The 23,974-nt window shown below is 46.0% G+C and overlaps 1 protein-coding gene across 1 annotated transcript in view; it reads left to right on the top strand.

The window, feature by feature from the left end:
- LYVE1 (lymphatic vessel endothelial hyaluronan receptor 1) overlaps nucleotides 1-20,579 on the top strand; it is a 35,249-nt gene extending 14,670 nt beyond the window's left edge. Inside the window, exons 4-6 of the mRNA XM_033928642.1 lie at nucleotides 6,878-7,165; nucleotides 10,392-10,470; nucleotides 15,523-20,579. Of these exons, the coding sequence (XP_033784533.1) occupies nucleotides 6,878-7,165; nucleotides 10,392-10,470; nucleotides 15,523-15,706 (551 nt within the window). The 3' untranslated portion in view covers nucleotides 15,707-20,579. The remainder of the gene's footprint in view (nucleotides 1-6,877; nucleotides 7,166-10,391; nucleotides 10,471-15,522) is intronic.
- The last annotated feature ends 3,395 nt before the right edge of the window (nucleotides 20,580-23,974 follow it).

The raw sequence follows: 23,974 nt of genomic DNA on the forward strand, positions 1-23,974 counted from the left end.
GCACATAGGGTGGGGGAGAAAGGAAAGAGAAAGAATTGGGATGGAGGAGAGAAAGGGAGAGATGATTGTTATACATGAAAAAAATAAGATATCCCCGAAAATAAGCCCTAGTGAATTTTTTGGACCGCAAATTAATATAAGACACTGTCTTATTTTCGGGGAAACACGGTAATTGGGAACTGAGAAGAAAAAATAGCATGAGGCAAACTCCAAGTTACATTAGATGGTTTTCCTTCTAAACAACATGAAACACACCCGACATCAATGAGCTTATAGTATGTTTATTTTTTTCAGGGTATATCAAAGATAACACTGGCCAACAATTATTTTGGTGCCTGTTTCTGGGTATATATGACCTGCTGATTCCAAAAATGGCACCCGTTTTCTCCTATCAGCTCTAGTGTTTGAGATTTACAGAACATGTGCTCGCACATTAAAAAAATCAGGATATTTTAATGTAGGGTTCAAATTATTATCTTTTAAGCATGAAGGAAACATATTAAAAATTAAAAATGTACAACATGAAAATCGACTTATTTCATACCAAAAGCACACGTTTACGATACAAACTTTCTAGTCATTCGACACACAAGAAGCTCCTTTTGTAAGACTTCCGAGAGTGGGATCTGCCAGGACAATCCCGCATAAGATTCCAACGATAGTCTGCCATCATGTGTGCCTCCCATCTTCCTCGGTATCTGGCTGCCATTGTTTTTATGTCTTGGTGAAATCTTTCACCTTGCTCTTCGCTTAAGTCACCAAAGTTCTCTGGAAAGCGACTGTGCAGATAATGAACTTTAACTCTCATGGTACAGCCAAGTCTGTTGAACTGAAAGAGCATATCCTCTACTAATTGTGACTTGTAACAGTGGGATCTCGGTAGGCCAGCTTACCCACCAAGCCTCCCCGTAGAACTACTCCCCAGCCCACACTCCCATAATATTACCACGCAAGACACTCTTGTTGGGGGAAAAATAGCCGCAGCCCTGTTTGTTGGTATCATTAACAAATTCAAAATATAGCAACAAACATAACATTCCTGAGCTACAGAATAATATCAGCTTATGGCCCCTGACTCTGCCATGCCAGCAAGGGTTTGAGGGGTGGCATGTCCCTCCATGCTCCATTCTCCAAGGTCACCCGACCCCCGGGCACGGCTCCCAGCCGGCTCGCAGCTCATCCCCGGATGAGCCAGTAACTTGGGATACTGCCCCCCAAACTACCATACAGTCGGCTCCTAGTAGCCAAACCCACAAGGGCGGGTGGGCAGGAAGAGCCACCTCGGAGGACCAGGTCGGCACTTGAACGTCCTAATAGCAGGGGCGTCCAAGTGCCGATAATCAAAATCAACTTTCTGGATATGCAGCAGCGCTTCTAAGCTGCTGGGCCTCCAGAGCTCAAAGGGGCGTGTTGGGAGGTGTGTTATGGGCGAGAATCAGGCACGCTTAAACCTGGACGTACTGCAGCGATAATCAAAGCTTTCCTGTAGGGAACTTAAGATACCAGCAGTTAGACCTGTTTTAGTTGCATCTAAGTGCCCCAAAGCTGCCCAGATGACCACTGGAGGGATTAAGGCATGATCCCCCCCTTACTGCCCCCAGTGATCACTCACCCCCTCCTACCACCCAGAGATGGGAGAAAAAACAGCATATTGATGGCTTGCAAAGGAATCCCCATCAGCTGAGCTGGTTTGGGGGATTCCTGCTGGCTCAGCTGATGGGAATCCCCCCTCTAGGATCAGCTAAACTGATAGGGAGATTCCTTTCTCCCTCCTTCCCTCAAAGGCACTGATCCCCCAGCCCCCTCCACAGAGATCTATTACACTACACCCCCCCCCACATCACCCAATACCCCTGATACCACTGGCAACACCCCCCCCCCCCCACACACACACACATTAACCGACACTCCCATACCTTGCGCTGCAAAATTGGAAGGAGGGAAGCAGCAGGGAGATTCCCTTGCCACGATCAGTTCAGCAGCCGAGTCTATTTGAAATGTAGTGAGATATCCTAGTGAGATACCTATGAAACATAGAAATATGATGGCAGATAAAGGCCAAATGGCCCATCTAGTCTGCCCATCCGCAGTAACTATTATCTCTCTCCGAGAGATCCCACGTGCCTATTCTAAGGCCACTTCCGAGTGAAACCACACCCACGCCTAGCCTTGGGCGAGCGTAGGCGGTCCTACATGTCTCCCTAGGCTCGCAAAAACGCCTACAATGTAGGCTGCCTGCCTCAGGGTTTTTATTTGGGTTTTTTAATGTGCATCCCAATTGGCTGGTTAGACAGCAGTAGGATGCCTATCGCCGCCTACAATCGGGACGCCGTTTATAGAATTTGCCTCTCAGTCTCCAGAGTAAGCATAGTTTAGAAAATGAATATCTCATGGAGTGTTTCTTGCGGCCATCAAGATTCTTTGAATTGGAGGAGGTAGACCCAAGGAAACAATAAAGCTCTGCTCAGTTTCCATGTTGACGACACCAGTGACTTGAGGTTGGGAAGCAGAAGACAGCCTTCGTTCTGCATTGTAAGGGTTGGAGAGGTTTGGAGCCTGAACATTTTTGAAAAGAGAAATCAGGTTCTGCAGGTCTGCATATTATGCTGTGAGAATCAATGTGCCTAGCCTTTTCTGAACTTGTGCGAGGCTTTTGGTATTAGACAGAAGAAGCACCGAGGAGAAGCCAAGCCTAGTTTTATGAACAATGCATTCCTTGCTAAACCATCTGGAGAAGGGTGCACTGAGGGGCAACAGGCTTATCTGAGGAGTGCCCCAGTTTCAACAAGTGAGGGTTTAGTCATCATTTGTAAGGCTAAAGAACTGAATTATGCTTGATTGTCTGGCTTGTACGTGGCATGATTTTGCATGCAATTGCAAATCACAAAGTCCCTAATTCTTCGAATAGCCAAAGAGAACCTGCACCTCTGTGGTTGTTGATATAATTGGTTTTGAAGATTACTGCAAGACCAGATTATATAGTAACATTTTTAGTTATAGATGAATACTTTGCTTTATATGGTGTCATAAAGATGTACTTAAATTCCTAAATTATGCCAAAATTATACTTTGTTGTAACATCCCGTCTGTCAACAAGATAAACTCCTACGGTAGTTTGTGATTTGACAACATATGATTACTTGAGCTTGAGCTGTCCTTGCCATTTTCAGGGCACAGACCATAGAAGTCTGTTAATTTTCAAGTACTTGAGCTGCTGTTGAAATTGGCTCTAGCCCAACAAGATCTATGTAACCATAATCAGGACACAGATCATCAAATTCCACCTGGCACTTGGCTTACTTCCCAACTACTGGATTGGCTGCTTAAATGTGGCTAAATTGTTTTGATTCCATTCTCTTTCCACATAGGAATCCTTTGTGCTCATTCTGTGCCTTCTTGAATTCTGTTACTATTTTCATCTCCACCAAACCTCTTTGTGAAGTGCTTCCTGACATTACTTCAATTACAGAATGACATGGTGACAAAATTCATCACTGTTCCCGTCCCTGTGGATAACCACAGGAAACCATCCCGTGTCACTCTTCAGTGTCTATCTCAACCTCAGTCCTTCTACACCAGCATTCTTCAATGCAAGGCTTGAAGGTCAGTGGCTGAGCCCATTCATGCTCTGATTCTTATGTGAGCCAAGTATAGGACAGTCAAGCCATTGTGACATCACTGATGAGGTTGGCTCTTATTGGTGGAATAAAGCATTATGACATCACAATATCTGCTCTGGATACCAGATATCCTTCTACACCAGCATTCTTCAATGAAAGGCTTGAGGGTCCTACTCTCATTTATCTCTCTCTCCTTAAAGAATGACATGGCGATGGTTTTCTGCGGTTATCCATGGGAACGGTGACAAATTTTGTCACCAAATCATTCTCTATGTTTAAGTCCCCCGTTGTAACCTCAATTCATGTCCTCTAGTTCTACTGCTTACTCTTTTCTTGAAAAGGTTTGTTTGCAAATTAATCTTTTAAGTATTTAAATGACTATCATATCATCTCTATCCCTTCTTTCCTCTCAAACTTCTTTTTAGCTCTGGCACATTAAGGGCCTCTTCTATCAAACTGCGCTAGCAGTTTGTAGTGCAGTGATCCGCGCTGCTCCCGATGCTCATAGAGTTCCTATGAGTGTCGGGAGCAGTGCAGGCCATTCAGCGCGGCTCACCGCTAAAAACTGCTAGCACAGTTTGATAGAAGAGGCCTTAAATGGAGCAAATGTTTTTCACGGCACATTTATAATTGAAATTATAAAATTGCAAAACCCACAAAAAATTAAATTTGAGTTTTATTTATTTAAAGTTCTTTAAGCTATGTATGGGTAATTGTAACAACAGTGAAAGTACAGTAGATAGAACAGAATTGCTAATCAATGTGATGGATGTGCTTGCTTTTGAGTGCAAATTAATTCAAAATATGGCTTGGTAGTCAACAAGCAAACATGCATTTCATCATCCACCATCTGCAGTCCAAGATAAGAAGATCCAAATGATAACAAAGCCTTGATTTCTTTGTTACTCAAGTTAAGATAGCTACTGCATATAAAATATAAATAAAGCTAAAATGACTTGCTATTAGTTTTCAGGGACCAATCATATCAAAGAATGATGCTTGTCTGGGTGGTTGTATTCTTATGCACACAGACGCTCATAACATTGACAGACTTTTGTATACGTGACGTACATGTCATCTATTCTAGTACATACTTATAAAGGGGAATTTTTTTAAAATAAAAATACAATTCTGGAATCTGTCGTGGCACACCTGGAATCTCTTTGGGACAGAACTCTGTGCCTTGGCATACAGTTTGAGACATAGAAACATAGAAACATACTGCTCTAGAGCAGTGGTTCCCAACCCTGTCCTGGAGGACTACCAGGCTAATCAGGTTTTCAGGATAGCTTTACTGAATATGCATGGAACAGATTTGCATGCCTGTCACTTCCATTATATGCAAATCTCACTCATGCATATTCATTAGGGCTATCCTGAAAACCCGATTGGCCTAGTGGTCCTCCAGGACAGGATTGGGAACCACTGCTCTGGAGTATTCATATTCAGGTCCTCAAGTCTCTTCTCATAGGTGTTTTGGTGCAAACTCCATATCTGTTTCTATCACTTTTCTCTGAACCACATCAAGTCTTTTTATGTCCTTAGAAAGACATGGTCCCCAAAACTGACCCAATTTGTTTGTTTTAGTTTGTGCTGAACTGAAATGGCAGATAGATCAATGATAGAAAAATTACTTTGAACAGTTAAATATGCCAATATAATGCAAAAACTCCAATGCTATAATATATGGCAATGTGACTGCAACACATAATTTATTCTACAGTTGCATCAATAGCATATTGCAGTACCATACTGAATGCAGAATTTCCATAACAGATGTGTGTATATATGAATGAGTGGGTTGTTTTTTGGGGGGAGTTAATAGAAACATAGAAAGATGACGGCAGATAAGGGCTATAGCCCATCAAGTCTGCCCACACCATTTACCCACCCTCTTAAGTCTACTGACCCCCTAAAGTATAATTGTAATTATACTGTCACTCTACTGACCCGCTCATTCAAGTCCTAGTGACCCTATCCCTTGGCATGACCTCGTAGGGATCCCACATAGGTATCCCATTTGTTCTTGAAGTCTGGGATTTTGCGTGCCTCGACCACCTGCACTGGAAGCTTGTTCCAATGCTCAATCACTCTCTCCGTGAAGAAGTACTTCATGGCGTCTCCACGAAACTTCCCTCCCTTGAGTTTGAGCGGATGTCCTCTTGTGGTCGAGGGTCCCTTGAGAAGAAAGATATCATCTTCCACCTCGACCCGTCCCGTGATGTACTTAAATGTCTCAATCATGTCTCCCCTCTCCCTACGCTCTTCGAGAGTGTAGAGCTGCAATTTGCTCAGTGAAAGAGGAATAGGGATTGAGAATAAGAGGCTTGAGGTGTTTGATCCCAGAAATATTCGTTATCTATTGGAATAATATTTCTATTATTGCACTGCGAAAAGGGCAAACAGAATGCTAGGAATGATTAAGAAGGGGATCACGAACAGATCTGAAAAGGTTATCATGCCGTTATACCGGGCCATGGTATGCCCCCACTGGGAATACTGTGACCAACACTGGTCGCTGTACATGAAAAAGGACATAGTACTACTTGAAAAGGGCCAGAGAAGAGTGACAAAAATGGTTAAGGGACTGTGGGAGTTGCCGTACAATGAGAGGCTAGAGAAACTGGGCCTCTTCTCCCTTGAACAGGGGACATGATCGAAACATTCAAGATACTGAAGGGAATTGACTTAGTAGAGAAAGAGAGATTGTTCACCCTCTCCAAGGTGAAGAGAACGAGAAGGCACTCGCTAAAGCTAGAAGGGAAAAGATTCCATACAAACGTAAGGAAGTAATTCTTCACCCAGAGAGTGATGGAAACCTGGAACGCTTTTCCAGAGGCTGTTTTAGGGGAAAGCACCCTCCAGGGATTCAAGACAAGGTTGGATAAGTTCCTACTGGAACAGAACATACGCAGGTAAGGCTAGACTCAAATAGGGCACTGGTCTTTGACCTAAAGGCCGCTGCGTGAGCAAACTGCTGGGCTCGATGGACAACTGGTTTGACCCAGCAGTGGCAAATCTTAAGTTCTTATGTTCTTACTACAGTGAAATAAGTTCAAATACTGTTCTAAGAACAAGAATTGCCATACTGGGACAGACTGAAAGTCCATCAAGCCCATAAAATAAAAGAACCAAGGAAAGATGGGGGGGGGAGGGAAGAAAGAGAGAGGGGTGACTCATTTTTTCTCTTTCAACCTTTGAATAAGAAAGTCTTGTATTACTCTAGTATGTGAAAATTTTGCTTGTTCCCCCCTCAGATACATGGATTAATTCTTGCAAGCCGGACAGCACCACAACAGCTGGAACAAGCCCACTGACCAATTCAGCAAGCACATGGGCTAAAGCATCTGCAACGCCGAAATCAGCATCAAGCGACACGTTCACAATCTTCCAGATTCTGAAACCAGCAGTAACAAAGTATATTCACAGTAACAATTCTGCCATACAGTTTACCACTGAATCACCTTTACCGACAGAAAGGACTACCGCAGAAACTGGTGAAGGAAAGACAGATACACTTATAAGCAGCAATGTTATATTTGGAGGTAAAAGCGATATGTAACATAACATCAGGAAAAAAGCTCCTTCCTTGATAAAGTGAGAAGAGCAAATGGCCAAATATATTGTGTATTATTGTGTCAAAATATGAAATAATAATAATTATTACCCTGTTTCCCCGAAAATAAGACCTATCCTGAAAATAAGCCCTAGCTGCTCCTAATATAAGCCCTATCCCCAAAAATAAGCCCTAGTAAGGTTGACCCTCGAAGCCCCCCCCACCACCACCACCAATGTCCCCGACACTCCCTAACTCCATCCTTGACACTAGTGCTGCCAGATTTGCTGAAAAAATTGGACTCGTCGATTCAGCAGCCCCCACCCCTGCTGCTCTAGGAGGCCTTGGAGCGGAGGTATGTCAGTCTCACAGTGGGAGGGTCGGTGGGGTTCTGCTGCACAAGGGGATGGGTGAGAGGGGAGGAATGATGCTGCACATCGGGGGGAGGGGGAGGGGGGCGGAGAAAGGAAAGAGGAAGAATTGAGGTGGAGGAGATGATTGTTGTACATGAAAAAAATAAGATATCCCCAAAAATAAATCCTAGTGCATTTTTTGGACCCAAAATGAATATGACACTGTCTTATTTTTGGGGAAACACGATATTATTATGTGAAGGGAGAGTCCTCAGTTTTTACAACTTTGCACCAGCCTAAAGCTGTAAAAACGGAGGACTCTCCCTTCACAGTTGGGTATACATAACACCCCCCCCCCCTTTTTTTTACAAAGCCGTGTTAGGCTTTTTATATCACGATCTGCGGCAGTATTAGCTCTGATGCTTACAGGAATTCTATGAGCTTCAGAGCTAATATTTCTGCAGCCGGTGATAAAAAAAAAAGCCTAATGCGGCTTTGTAAAAAGGGGGAAAGTTGGGACAGCATAAAGGCTGCCCTAATTTTATGTGCCAAGTTAACTGGGCAACAGGAATGCTCCCTCTAAGGCAGGGGTGTCAAAGACCCTCCTCGAGGTCCACAATCCAGTCGGGTTTTCAGGATTTCCCCAATGAATATGCATGAGATCTATTAGCATACAATGAAGGCAGTGCATGCAAATAGATCTCATGCATATTCATTGGGGAAATCCTGAAACCCCTGGCCTGCTCTAAGGCATGGCCAGGTAACATAACATAAAACTCACGTCTATACCGCAAATACCACAAAGTTCTATGCGGTTCACAAAAGATGAAAAATGAATACCGCAACAAGTATCTAACTTCCCAAAGATTCTATAAAGAGATGCGTTTTAAAAGCACGTTGAAACTGTTGGAGTTAGACAATGTAAATGCGTAATTCAGGTCCTTAGCCCATAAAGCTGCTTGAAAAGACAACAGACGCTCCTGGAATTTTTTAATTTGTATCCTTTTCCAGATGGGAAAGAGAATAGCGCATGAGATTTCCTGGAATGTGCATGCAAATTTTTTTCTCATGCGAACACCAAGTTCTAAAAACCATCAATTTTTGATCCCAGTATATAGCATACACACACACACACAAAAAAAAAATCACACATACGGTAATTGATTTAGTTGATTTTAATTTATTTTTTTATAGTTTTGGGCGAGGTCAATATTTTTATAACAACCATGTAAAATGTATTAACGATCGCTCACGTGCCCCACTTAGAGGGGACATAGGTACAGGGTCAGTATCAGCTCCCTCCCCTCCCTACTATGGGCTAGATTCACTAAGCAAACCGATCGTCTACCTATCCCTTTGCAACCCGATTTCCCTCCGATCCGATTCACTAACCTCTGTTCCGATCATCCTCCGATCCACGCACGCAAATGATGGAAGATGAACTCCTGGATGGGTCCATTGATTGCTCAAGCCAACTCTTACTTTACATTTAGGAAACTATTAAAAAAACTTACTTATTTGATAAACAAGAATGCTGATTTTTCAATAGTTATGATGGTGTTTTTACTTTTTAATCATTTTTAATCTATGATTTTTAACCTATGCTTTTTATTGATAGCAATGCATTGAAATTGTATTTTAGCTAATACTGTCGCATGTAGTAGTGTATTTTTTAAATTGTATGTTTTGCTGAAATGTTTCAGTTTTTCTGTTGTGAACCACCTAGAACTGCGGGTGGGGCGGTATACAAGAAAATAAAATTATTATGAAGGGGAACAGCGTTCAAATGTAGGCAGGCAGCAATTCACTAACCAAAAACTGTAACACCGACTGGGCTGGCCGATCAACAAACAAATGACTGCTGGGGACCAGTCCTTCACTAATTTCCGACTGCATCTCCTGCTCTCTGCCCCAACTTTCCTGCTGTCTGCCCTGACTTTCCAGCTCCTGCTCTCTCTGCCCCGAGGGCCGCCCTGCTTCTGCCCCAACTCTCCTGCTCTCTCTACCCCTGACTCTCCTGCTCTCTCTGCCCCTGACTCTCCTGCTCTCTCTGTGCTGAGCGCTGCCCTGCTTCTGCTGCGACTCTCTTGCACTCTCTGCCCCCGACTCTCCTGACCTCTCTGTCCCGAGCGCTGCCCTGCTTCTGCCCCGGCCTTCCCCCGCAGGCCAGCCCGTGGTTTTAACCCACGGGTTTAAAGCGGGTTAAAACCACAGGTTCGCAAAGTTTAAAAAGTTAGAGTAAAAAAAAAAAAAAGGTCGCTGCTCTTTAAGCATGTGCAGACCATCTACAGATGGTCTGCATACTCATCGGGATCGCTATAGAGTGATCCGGGCACTCGGTTGGGGGCGTGATTCAGATCACCCTCATTTGCATGAGGGCAATTCGTGAATCAGTCCCCCAGACACTGATCTGATCTGATCCGATCCATGCCCTTAGTGAATCTGGGCCTATGTCATGTATCTAGGGTTAGTTCAGTCTATGGCTGCGAGCGGCTTAGAAGCCACTCATCACTGCAGCCTGAATATCACCTCCTGAGTGGAGGGCAGTTTACAGCCTGGGGAATGTATAGCGTGCTTTCTTATCTGTGCAAATCCCTTTGAAACATGTCTCATACTGCCTTCCCTCTGTCCCTCTCAGAGACACCAAATAAAAGCATGTGGCTTTTTTTAATGTGCTATGGAATGTGACACTTAAATCTGGACGCACTGGGGGAAAATCTCATTCTTTGGCTTGCAATCTCACTCTTTGTGATGTTCCATCCTTAGTATCTCTGCAGACTACAGGTTCCGAGCTACTAATTTCAGTATTATAAACATGCATAAGATTACAATAAACTGCTCTTTCTTTTTCTTTAATTTCAGGTCTACCCACTGCTCTTTTGGTGCTGGCTTTAATATTCTTTATAGCAGCAGTTGTGCTTGCTGTTTGCTATATCAGAAAGTAAGTGGCTTCCCTTTATTCCACTTTAATCGGGCACCTCAAAGGAAAATGAGCAGGTCGAGGGCAGAGAATGAGCAGGGACTGTGTACCACACTTAGCACTCCATACTTTACTGTCACTGGTGCAGAGAACACAGCTACATTCACGGCCAGGCATGAAGTCAGCATATGTATGTGCACACCCATGCTGCTGTTCTAGGCACAGTGGCGTAGTAAGGGGGTGGGGGACAGACTGCCCAAGGTGCTGTGTCAGTGGGAATGCCAGGACCTCTCTACCCAGCCCGCAACACCATGCCACACTGATGCCATCCCTCCTCCCCTCCACCCTCCTCTCGTATCTCTGTAGATCTTCGCTAGCGCAAGCAACTTCTTCTGCCTGGTTCTCGCGCCAGCCTGGCTCCCCTCTGAATCGCTTCCGGGTCAAGGGGCCAAGAAGTGATGTCAGAGGGAAATCCAAAGCTGGCGCAGGGAGCTTGCTAGAAAAAAGCCACTCGCACTGGTGAAGATTAAGAGCAGCCGTCTCAAACTCAAACCCTTTGCAGGGCCATATTTTGGATCTGTAGGTACTTGGAGGGCCTCAGAAAAAATCGTTAATGTCTTATTAATGAAATGACAATTTTGCATTAGGTAAAACTCTTTATTGTTTATAAATCTTTACTTTTGGCTAAGTCTTAATAATAATATTGTAATTTATAGCTAAAGAGACATATGATCAAGAAACTGTTTTATTTTACTTTTGTGATTATGATAAACATACTGAGGGCCTCAAAATAGTACCTGGTGGGCCGCGAGTTTGAGACCACTAATTAAGAGGTACTGGGGGGAGCACAAGTGTGGGGTGGGGGGTGCGGAGAGGAGGGAGTGGGGGACATCTCCTACCCTTATTACACTACCATCTAGGCATTTGTATATGTGTGTGCACATACAGTACATGCTGGTATTCTCAGCATTAACATGTTATGTGCACACATATGCTGGTATTTTAGACATTTAAATGAGTATGTGCACTAGTGCTGCCCAATTCAAGGAAAAAAGTTTGGTCCAGTGAATTGATTTTTCAATTTGATTCGCTTTTCCCACCCAGCGGGTATATTTTGTAGCCTCTTCACCCACCCCGTCCCCTTTGCCCCACGCTGGGGTGTAAACAAAATAAACAAACCAAAAAGACTTTTTCTCTCTGTTAGAGAGGAATGCCCTAGGAAGGGGAAGGCCCACCATTTTGAAGAGGCGGGCCTGCTCACCAAAGGGAATAGGCTTCTCTCCTGATAGCCTTCATCTTAAAGGTACAGGGCTTGAGGGCTGTTGGAGGTCATGGGGGGGGGTTGTCGGAGGAACATGGGACCTTGGAAGTGAGAGGGAGTAGGCATTGCTTTTGCCATCCTTCATCTTAAATGAGTGGGTTGTTGGGGAACAGGAGACCCCAGTGGTGGCAGAGGTGGTAAAAGGGAGTAGGCATCCTTCCAGCCATCCTTCAATTTAAAGGTGCAGGGGCTGTCGGGGAGAGGGGTGTTTGGGGGCAGCAGACCTCTACCAAATGGGGGGGGGGGGCTTTGAACGGCTCTGTGGGCGGGGATAAGTGGGAGGCAGGGGACCTTTTTTTAATTTTTTTTTTTTTTGGGGGGGGGGGGGTTGAGCTGTCAAGCCTTACTTTCCTGTCAGTGCCTGAGCCAAAGTAAGGCTGTGATAGCTGTGATAGCTCAGATCCTGCCGGAAAATTTTACCTGCAAATGTAGCACAAGGCTAGAAAATCACCCAGCGATGATAGAGAATTACCTAGAGTGCTCATTTAAATATTAATGAGCCCACTTTACTACTATTTTAATATTAATGACCTCGTTGTACTACATTTGCATGGCAGACTTGGACTTTGCTAGGAAGCTCGGAAAAGACCACAGTAAGCCGTTCTGATAATCATCTGGTAAAAAAATGGCATGCTAAACCAGCTGGAACCGGTTTCGCGACCATTGTTAAGGACACAGCAATTTTTGAAAATCCGGCCCTGAAACCCTGGTCCTGCTCCCCTCACCCCCCACCCCACCCCCACCAATGCCCCCAAGCCAGCTTTTCTCCTGACATAAAACCCGTCACCCTGGGTGGCCCACTAGCTTCATCCTCCGCCATCCATAGGCCCTCCCCAGACCTACCTTCTAAAAGCCCTGGAGGTCTAGTAGTCTCTTTGGAACAGGCGCATCCCAAGTTGTTCCTGCCCCTGTAGGCTGTGTTGTTAAAAACAGCAGCCAGTACTTTCTGTGGCAGCCTCACAAAACTGTTGGAGGAGGTTACTACCACCATTTGGGATTGAAAATTGCAGGAGCAGGAGCACTGACCACTAGGTACAAAAGTTACTAGAATGTTTTTTCTGGGGGGGGGGTTCTTTGCCATTCATAAGTTGGACGTTTCATTTGGGGAAAATAGCTGCTCCCTTTCGACATTCTCGCTGAAAAAACATCCTTTTTGCATAATTTCAAACAGGAAATATTGACGTATTTCCTGTTTAGAAATGCCTTTGACATGGACTCTTTTTTTGGGGATGAACCATGCTGGACTTTTTTTTTTTGTTTGTTTAAAATACTTTCAAAAATTCCCCTCTATATTGTCTGTGCACACTACTAACCAGATTCTGATTCTCCGGGCAAACGAGAACCTATTTAATAAAAGTGTTCTCCCGTGTTAGGGTCTAATGTACTAAACCTTTGTCCCATAAACACCGATAAGTTGCACGCAGCTAATCCTGTCGGCAGTGCTTTCTTTCTGCTGTGTTTGGTTTTCCTTTGGGATACCACTAACCATTGGAATGTTGGACGTGGAAGGAGATAACAGGAAATGTTTTATTTGGGAGAACTGCGGCCTAAGATCATTTTGAATTATTTATTTTTTGGAGTGAAAGGCGTTCAGATAACTGCACGAGAAGTTCACTATCACATTCAGATACATGGGAAAACGTTTTCTAGTAAAGTATAAAAGGTACTTCTTTGACTAGTTTCACTCTTTAACAGAAGTCTTTCGCGGCCTATTCGTCCGGTTTTAGCTTTTGTGTTCCAGATTGATATTTAGAGCAGCATTTTAAGAAGGGATGATCAAACTGAAACTGAGACATCCAGGTCGGGATGACTCAAGTACTGTTAGTACTTTAGAACAGAATCTGCCGAGAAACAGACATTGATGTACCAGTTCTGTGCAGAATGAACAACTGCTTCAGAACAATAAATGTCCAGAATATCAGTGGGTCAAAATGGGCACATGAACATTTATATTGTGGAAAAGCAACATGAAACGTTTACATGCCTGAAGATAAACATTTATCTTGGCCATTTTAGAAAAATAAACATTGTTTTTCCTGAGGCTCTCACAGAGCCCGGTATTCCTTCCCTGTTTGGCTGGGGCAGCAGTTCAGAGGGGCATCAAGCACTGGGGAATTAAGGGGGGGGTGACCTCTCCTAATTCCTTTAGTGAAGCATTGCTCAATAGGAATGCTTTTCTGAAACCTTGACATCCTGGGTAGGAGGTGTAAATTCTAATGTAAGTCTGTGTAAACGTTCATGTTTTAGGCTCACCCTAGCTCCAGCGTAATGGCGTAGTAAGAGGGGGTGGACCGCTCCGGATGCCAGCACCAGCGCCTCGCCTCCTCTCTGCCCCTGCCCCCATGTACCTCTTAAAATGTTCGCCAGTGTTGCTCGCGCTGGACTTGGCTCCCTTCTGATGTCACTTCCTGGTCATGGAACCAGGATGTGATGTCAGAAGGGAGACAAGACCAGTGAGAACAGCAGGTGGAAGTTGCTGCTCGCGCTGGCGAACATTTCAAGAGCTACACAGGGGTTGGAGTGTGGCACTCAAGTGTTAGAGAAGAGTAGGGGGAGTGCATGATGCGGCGATGCCGGGCACCACCGCCCCAAACGCCAACCTGTTTTGCTATGCCACTGCTGTAGTGTACCAAGGGTGGGGCAGAGGGAGGCAGTCTATACCTGGTGTAGGCAGTGAGGGGATCCGCATGTTCACGGCCATCGGCTACTTCTAATGTCAACTTCCTGTTCTGGGGCAAGTGGCTGGCAGAGCCTATGGCCACACATATGTGGACCATGGCAGCTCCATGCCCCCCCCCCCTCCCCACTGCCTGAAGGAGCGGGTGCTCCACTCCGGGTGGCCATCAAGCCAGATACGCTTAAAACACATCCAGACCCTTCCCCTTGGCCATTTAGCACCAAGAAACACCAATTTAAACCAAGAACTGGGTGTTGACTCCAATTAACAGTCAATTATTGAATTAAATTGCACACGCAAGTGCCCATACTCTAAAAACTTGTGCGTGCAAATTTGCATGCCAGGCATAGATTTGGACACGCAAGTTTACAGAATCTGTGGGAGTGCACGTAAAAAGCTACCACACTTTGTGTTAAGATAAACTTCTTTTTCTAGTTGGCTCATAACGCTTGTGTGGCAGAACTGAGCTAGATCTGTTTTAAAAGTGTCTAACTGCCAAAAAGGTACCCAAACTGTCCAGATGACTACTAGAGGGATTAAGTTATGACCCCCCCCCCCCCACACACACACACACAGTGGTCACTGACCCCCCTCCCACCCCCAAAAAAATCTCTGGGGGATTAAGAAGGGCACAAAGAGTGGAATATCAACAGTACATCAACCGGGGGATTTGTAGCTCACTGATAAAAGTCTTTATTTGTATAAAGTTAGTAAAATTCAAGTTAATAGGACCTGACAAGGCCTACGTTTCAGCTCCACCGAGCCTGCATCAGGGGTCACAAATTCACGCATGATTGGAGTTTTGCTGTGTTTCTTTCTTACTCAATAAAAAAGATTACACGCTCCCTTTGAAAATTGACTCCACAGACTCCACATGCGATTTGCCATTATTCTACCTAAACCATAATGGAATGAATTATTTTGAGATGCTACTTCACCAGATGAATAACCACACCTGGAAATTATTTGATCTAATGACTCATTCTCCAGCAGTGCACTGAATTAAACGAGACCTTTATATAATATATCTCTCTTCAAAGAACAGAGCTAACTTTTTGTCAAATTTTTATCCAAGGTACATGGAGACAGTTTCCTTTTCAAGCAAAAAGGAGCCAAAAGAAGATATAGAGACCAAAGTATTCAAGGAAACCAGAACAGGCGATAATGTTGCTAATAAGGAACACAAAAATGGTAACGCGGTAGAAAATATAGAAAACAAGCCTGCAACAACAGTACGGTGTGTGGAAGCAGAAGTTTAAGGAGACTGCTGTGACAAGCAAAGCCAGAAGCAAGCGTGCGACAGTCTCTGCACTGACCCAGTGCATTTGTCCTTCAAGATACTACAGCTTGATGCAACGATATTTTCAGAGCGTTCAATTCTCGCACGGTTATAGTGCTTTGCAAAAACACTGTAACCGACAGAACGGAATATTAATAATTCAGCTGACGGATTTTAAAGGTATCCAAGTTCTAACATGGGGGATGATATCTAGAGGCCGATCAAAAACTGTATTGTCACTTTCGGCCAAAGTCAAAACTGCCACTGAAACTGTCTGAAAGCTTTAGACCCAAACTGAAGCTGCAGCCGAAAGTCGCCGCCTGCTTTCAGACCAAAGCGAAAATCCAGGTTTGGTTATGTGAATGTGAACCAGTGATGTTCCGCTGGGGATTGTCAGAACTTGAAGTCTGCATCTCTCTGCTAAACTCACAGTCTCCGACCCAGAATATAATAGTTTAAATAGCGAAAGACCATGTTTTACTTCACATATATGGATCAAAGCTAATTGTAACAAGCAAAAACCATGGTGCTTTTATAATGGCTGGCTTTGTACCACATTCAGAGTAACAACTGACCTCAAAATTCCTAAGGAGCTTCTTATCCCAAATTTATAGACTTAAATTCCTGCTAAAATGTTGTATCAAAGCATATATTTGGAGCACTCTGTTAAACCATATAAACTATTGTATAAGTTCCATAACTATAGTACAAAAAAACAGAATATAGAGCAATGGCATAGGAAGGGGGAGAGGACAGGCGGGCGGGCTGCCCTGGGCGCTGTTTTAGTGAGGGCACAGGCACCCGTCTTCCTCTCTGCTCCGCCCGTTCCTTCCCCACAACCCCCCCCTGTTGCTGCGCTTTCACGCCGCTTCCCTTCCCCCGTACCTCTGTAACGTTCCTGGAGCGAGCAGCAACCCCCAACCGGCTGTCTTGCCAGCATTGGACCCGCGCCTAGGAACTGATGTCAGAGGAAGAGCCGACGCTGGCGCAACAGCAATTTTGGGATTGCTGCTCGCACCAGGAACGTTACAGAAGTATGGGGAAGGGAAGCGGCGCATGCAGAGCGGGAGGAGGTGGGGAAGAAGTGTGTGGAGGTGGGGGGCAGAAAAGAGGGCAGGGGAGGGGCGCCATTCACCCTCGCTACACCACTGATATAGAGTAGCCCCCCACCCCAGGACTACCTTACAATCCCTGATGGTTTAGTCATGACAGCCATTTTGAAAGCAGAGTCTGAATGGGCAGGAGTAATTGGGGAATGCTCCTGTTGTAATTATACCCCTAGACCACCAGGGATTACAACATATGCCCGGGGGGGGGGGGGGAGGCTACAGGTGGAAGAAGGAGGTACATGAAGGGTGGTCTGGGAGAGGGGCCAACACCTATCCAGGGACAAGAGATAAGACAAATTTTCAGCTTCCACCAAAAACGCATGGTCGTTTTTGGCCAAAACCAAAATCATAGCCAAAAATTCAATATATTTCAGCTAAAACCGGAACCAGGTAGAAAAAGGATTTTGACCTAGTTTCAGTGCCATTAAATGAAACCAAAACAGAAATTCGGTCAGCCTCTAATTATATCATATTCTCCTGTGTTGATGCTGGAGAGAATAAAAAATAGAAAATCACTTGAAAATGACACATGCACATATGAGAGTGATACTGTTAAGGAGCATGAGTTATTCAGAGATACTCCAGAACTAAATGGCTGTTGATACCCTCTCTTGCATCCCGATTTCTACTCTCAAGCTTTTCTCCGAGAAATCCCCAGCTATCCCTACGACTCAGATTTCAACTTGAGCACTAGGGTAGAAGCATACATTTGAGAATCACTAAATCTATGCATACAATATTTTTAAGATGGCTCAGTAAAGAAAAGAATCCACTTGTACTTGCAGAAGGAGGCTGACAGGTTATGACATGCATCCAGTCAATAATACAGTAGAATCCCAGTTAGCCGATACTCAAAGAGCCAGCACTCTTAATCAACCGGCAAAAACAAATCACCACCACCACCAACAACAAAAAATCGTCCTTCCTCCAACCCCCGAAACAACAGCGGCAGCCGTTTCTGACCCGACAACCCCCACTCTCTCCCTCCAGCCCCTGAAGCAGCAGTGGCAGCTGGTCATGACCCGACAACCCCCACTCTCTCCCTCCAGCCCCCGAAGCAGCAGCGGCAGCTGGTTCTGACCCGACAACCCCCTCTCCCTCCCTCCAGCCCCCAAAGCAGCAGTGGCAGCTGGTCATGACCCGACAACCCCCACTCTCTCCCTCCAGCCCCCGAAGCAGCAGTGGCAGCTGGTCATGACCCAACGACCCCCACTCTCTCCCTCCAGCCCCCAAAGCAGCAGTGGCAGCTGGTCATGACCCGACAACCCCCAATCTCTCCCTCCAGTCCCCAAAGCAGCAGCAGCAGCCGGTTCTGACCCAACAACCCCCTCTTCCTCCCTCCAGCCCCCAAAGCAGCAGTGGCAGCTGGTCATGAATTGACAACCCCCACTCTCTCCCTCCAGTCCCCGAAGCAGCAGCGGCAGTCGGTCCTGAACCAACGACCCCCACTCTCTCCCTCCAGCCCCCAAAGCAGCAGTGGCAGCTGGTCATGACCCGACAACCCCCAATCTCTCCCTCCAGTCCCCAAAGCAGCAGCGGCAGCCGGTTCTGACCCAACAACCCCCTCTCCCTCCCTCCAACCCCCAAAGCAGCAGTGGCAGTGGTCATGAACCGATAACCCCCACTCTCTCCCTCCAGTCCCTGAAGCAGCAGCGGCAGCTGGTTCTGACCCAACAACCCCCTCTCCCTCCCTCCAGCCCCCAAAGCAGCAGTGGTAGCTGGTCATGACCCAACAACCCCCAATCTCTCCCTCCAGTCCCCGAAGCAGCAGCGGCAGCCGGTTCTGACCCAACAACCCCCACTCTCTCCCTCCAGTCCCCAAAGCAGCAGTGGCAGCTGGTCATGACCCGACAACCCCCACTCTCCCTCCAACCCTCAAAGCAGCAGTGGCAGCTGGTCATGACCCGACAACCCCACTCTCTCCCTTCAGACCCCAAAGTAGCAGTGGCAGCTGGTCATGACCCAACAACCCCCTATCTCTCCCTCCAGTCCCCAAAGCAGCAGTGGCAGCCGGTTCTGACCCAACAACCCCCTCTCCCTCCCCCCAGCCCCCAAAGCAGCAGTAGCAGCTGGTCATGACCCGACAACCCCCACTCTCTCCCTCCAATCCCCGAAGCAGCAGTGGCAGCTGGTCATGACCCAACAACCCCCAGTCTCACACTGGTTCTGACCCAACAACCCCCTCTCCCTCCAATCCCCAAAGTAGCAGCGGCAGCTAGTCAGCAGATGCAGCACTATAAACAGGTTGCTTGTGACCAGTCCCGGCAAGGCCTTTCTTCTGCTGCGTTACTCTGCTGCTTTGGGAGAGCAACAGGTAAGAAATACTGGCTCTGGAGAGTGGGGGATCCATCGTAGGCCAGACCCAGGGGGAGGTGGACCAAAAGTGGTGGTGAGAGAGGAAGGAACATGGTTGCTGGACCCGCAGTGTGAAGGGCAGAGGACATGACCATGTTTCATAGATCTTTCTTCAGGGTTGAGGCTCCCAGTGTATATATCTAAATCAATAATATATAAGTGCTGAAGGACCTCTTCACACGAAAGAGAAAAAAAATTATTTGTGTGTAGTGTTGGAGACGTGTTCTGGGCGTGTTTATACTTGGACGTCTTGTGGTAATAATCAAACCTTTCCCGACGTCCTGGATGGAACTTAGTCGTTCTGAGCTAGATCTGTTTTAAAAGTGTCCAAGTGCCAAAAAGGTACCCAAACTTACCAGATGACAACTGGAGGGATCAGGTTATGACCCCTACACACACAATTCTCCCAGTGGACACTATCCCCCTTCCACCCCTCCAAAAATCTCAATGAAAAAGTACATACCTGTTTCTAGAACAGCAGCACCCAGTATGAGAAATCCTAGTAGAGCATCACACAGATTCTTAAGTAGCCTGGTGATTGGGCTAGCGAGCCACAGAGAGGAGGACCCAGGCCCATAAGCCAATCTAACCAATACATTTATGGTGGAATGTGTGAACCTACCAAAACCCTTCTATACTGCTATATAGGTGCCACCTGCAGCCATAAGGGCTATTGGGGTAGACAGGAAGTTATAGTAGTTTTGGAGGGCTCACCATACATTAGAAAGGGTATATGATGAGATGTACATCTAGCACCCTTTATGTAAAGTTCACAGCAGTGCCCTCTAAGGTGCCCCACTGATCTATCGGCATGTCTATGTGGCCAGTCCATTAAAATGCTGGCCCCTCCCACATCCAAATGGTCTAGATTTGGATGTTTTCAACTTGGACAGTATGGTGGTCAAAAATGGCAAACAAAGTTGGACATCCTGGCAGACATCTAAGTAGGTGAGTTTCAAAACAAAAACTTGGAATATCTAGCAGTTTTGCTGGCTTTGAAAATGGGCATCTTAGACGTTCCAACTTTGGACATCTTGCGGGAAATGTCCAAAGACAGACCCAGACTTTCTATCAAAAATGCCCCTCATTACATAAGAACATAAAACTAGTCAGACTGGGTCAGACTGATGGTCCATCTAGCCCAGTATCCTGCTTCCAACAGTGGCTTGTGGAGTTTTTTCTTAAACTGGCAGCTCACTTCTGTTCCGCAAAGATTTACAAGAATGCAGAAGTTTTTGTATTCTTGTTCTGACAAAATGCAATAAAGGGAAGTATGCATGTTGATAGCCTTTGTAATGGATTAGATTTCCTTTTAGAAAATGTAGGTTTATTTGTGGCCATCGAAGTTTACAACTTCAACTTATAAAATAAAAACCAAATTTGTTCTTCCTTTGTGTTTGGTTTTCATTTGGGCTTAATGGATTTCAAGAATACATGAGACGAGCACAGAGAATCCCTAACTGTGAAAAAGTGCAGAGAAAGGGGAATCAGGTTTTCTGAGCGCCCCTCTTGAATGATTCAACAGAGTGATGGGGTTGCCAAAATGAATCAAAAATAGAATATTATGAAATGGCTGGAATACCTAGCAGAAACATGAAGAACTCTGCAATCAAGTCAGTCTGGAGAGATGCAAAAACAAAATTAGCAACTAAAAGCTCTAGAAAGAATTCAGGCCACTATGCAATGGGATCTGTGCAAAAGGAAGTCCTAGGGCAGTGTCCCACAAACTTTTTTTTGTTCTGGGACACTAACGGAGCAATGTTTTTATGTGGCACACCCACAACCCCGCCCCTTTCTGTCCCCAGCCCTGTCCTGCTCCACCCCTCAGCTCTGACATTGGAGGGAAGCCCTGTGGGACAGCTTCGAGAGGGAGAAGAGGGAGGGTGGGCAGGGATCCTTGGCAGAGGCTTCAGCGGCTGGGGTGGGCAAGAAGGAGGGATTCCTGGTGGTGGCAGCGCGGCTTTGACGGATGGGCGGGCAGGGAATATTCTCTACGGCGGCCATGCTGCATATCCCCAACAAGCGGCCTGCGTTTATCATGTGTTGAGAAACACTGCTCTACACTGCCTCCTTTATCCTGTGTGCATTCTTTTAGCCACTGAATGAAAAGTAATTTCCAGCCTGGAGTATTTATCCATGTTACCCCCACTCTGCATATGTATTTCCCCCAAATTCTATAAAGTGCACCTAAAGTTAGGCTCCTACATTGGCACACCTAGCGACCATGCCAATCCTTTTAAAAGATGCTCACTGCCTTCCAGTATCCTCTCGAATTACATTTAAAATCCTAGTGCTTACTTTTAAATCAAAACTTCATCACTCCCCGGCATTTATCAATAGATTATTACTTCCCTGTACTACCTCCTGATCATTACGCTCTTCTCAACAAAATCTCCTTTCAATCCCTTCCATCCGACAAATTGTTTATGACATCTTATGTAAACCTATTTTTTCAGTTACTGCTCCAACATTATGGAAATCACTACCTAGCTATTGCGGTTTAGTCAAAGGGGAGGGGATAATTCTGATGGAGGCCTTATTTGCTTGGGTACTAACTACAGGTGGCAATAGAGCTCCCAGTAAAGTAGGAAGGACATAGAAAAAAATCCAAAGTGCATATGGATAACGGCCATGGGGAGATAACACGCTTGTCTAGAATGACACTCCTATTGCACTGGAAAAAAGCATTCTGAAGCTGAGTTTGCAAAACACTTAGACCTGAAAACATTGCATTTCTCAATATAACTGAGAGCAGAACTCAAACAGAAGTTCCTCGGCTGCACAGTTTGCTTGACACAAGCTCTGACTCATGAAATAGAAATTCCTAATGCGCTTATCCTGGCTCTATTTTCCTTCAGGCAGAACTGTGGAATGTAAGACTCTACTTAGCCCAACTGTTTGCAAAAGGAACTTGAACCTTGAAACATATGTTAGGCCTTAGAATAATATGATCTCAATTAATCTACTTGTTGTTTTGTTTTCAAACTCATCTTGTGTTGGAAAACATTAATTGGGCGATGTCCAAAATGATTAAAGCGGGCAGGAGAGGCTTCTGTCAGTTTAAATCGCTTGACCGTGCCAAACCGCTGATATTCAGCGGCATTTTTTTCTCCCCTACTCCCATCTATTCATAAGAAGCATTTCTTCTTATCTCTACCCTGCTGCACCCGTTGCTGTGCACCATCTCCTCCCTCTGTCTCCCCTTTCACTCCATCCCTATGCACCATCTCATCCCTCTCCCATGGTCAGACATCTAGGTCTTCCCCTTCCCCCCTCATAAGGTCTGGCATATTTCTCCTCTCCCATAGCCTGGAATCTCTCTCCTCTCCCATGGCCTAGCATCTCTCTCTCCTTCCCTCCCTCTTCCCGTGGTCCAACATCTCTCTCCTCTTTCTGTGGTCTGGCATCTCTCTCTCCTCTCCTTCCCTTCCATTCTGTGGTCTGGCATCTCTCTCTCTCCTTCCCATTCCAGTGGTCTGACATCTCTCCATTCTTTGAGTCATCTCTCCTCCCTCCCAGTGTAATATTTCTCCCTTCCTCCTCTCCACCACTATCATGTCCAACAATTCTTCCTCTTTCTCCCTTTCCCCATATACATCATCTCTCTTTCCCTCTCATACCACACACCTATGTCCAACAATTCTCCGTTCCTTTTCTCTTCCCCAACGGCAAGATTTCTTTCTCTCCCTTACTGCTACTCCACCTGTGCAGCATCTCTCTTTCCCTCCTTTCCTAACCCACCCAACCACCCCCACCCATGCATTTTTCCTTCCCAACCCTCTCCCAGTATGTGCTGTATCTGTCTTCCCAACCCCCTGAGCATCTGTCCTCCCTGCCTCCCAACTCCCTACCCCCTGCACACAGCCTCTCCCTGTCAGGCACTGCACCCAGCCCCCTTCCCTCACCCCTTGTTAGACTATGCACCCAGCTCCCTTCCCTCACTACCCCTACCCCCTCCGGTCAGGCTATGCACCCAGCCCCCTCCCTCCTACTTCGCTGCTAACCCGATGGGTGGCGGCAGTCGCGGGATGCACTTTCTTCTGCCACCCAGCGACAATGAGCACGCTTTGGCGCTCCTACTCGGTCCTGAGCGGCTTTTTGACTGGCTCCCGCGAATTGCTCCTGTGAATTCTTGCAATTCGCGGGAGCCAATCAAAAAGCCACTCAGCGCCATGTGGAGCATCAAAGCGCGCTTGTGCTTGTTGCCAATCAGCAGAAGAAAACACACCCCGCGGCTGCCGCCACCAGGTTAGCAGAGGGCAGGAGCGTGGAAAGCTTGCTTCTGCCTACTGCACCTCTGGACCATCAGGGCTAAATTTTTGGGGAGGCCCCTGTGGCCCCCCCCCCCGTTCTAATGCCTATGATATAGATCAGAGGTAGGGAACTCCGGTCCTCGAGAGGCGTTTTCCAGTCGGGTTTTCAGGATTTCCCCAATGAATATGCATGAGATCTATTTGCATGCACTGCTTTCAATGCATATTCATTGGGGAAATCCTGAAAACCCGACTGGAATACGGCTCTCGAGGACCGGAGTTCCCTACTCCTGATATACATTGTATTATTTGTTCTTAGCTAATACTTTCTTTTCTGTACAAGATTAATTAAATAATAATTAAAAAAAAAAAGAAGTGGGAGGCAGAGCAACGTTTTAGGCCCGGCCCCATTCTCAGCCCTCCCGTCTTACAATTCACAGAGGGTCCTGCGGTCGCCCGGCAACGGGTGACACGTTCCCACGCTACGTCACTGGCCGGCGACGGCGCCTCAGTGACGCCAGCGCGGTGGAA

Source organism: Geotrypetes seraphini, chromosome 19, assembly GCF_902459505.1.
Source record: "Geotrypetes seraphini chromosome 19, aGeoSer1.1, whole genome shotgun sequence".
In the NCBI taxonomy this organism is placed as follows: Eukaryota; Metazoa; Chordata; class Amphibia; order Gymnophiona; family Dermophiidae; genus Geotrypetes; species Geotrypetes seraphini.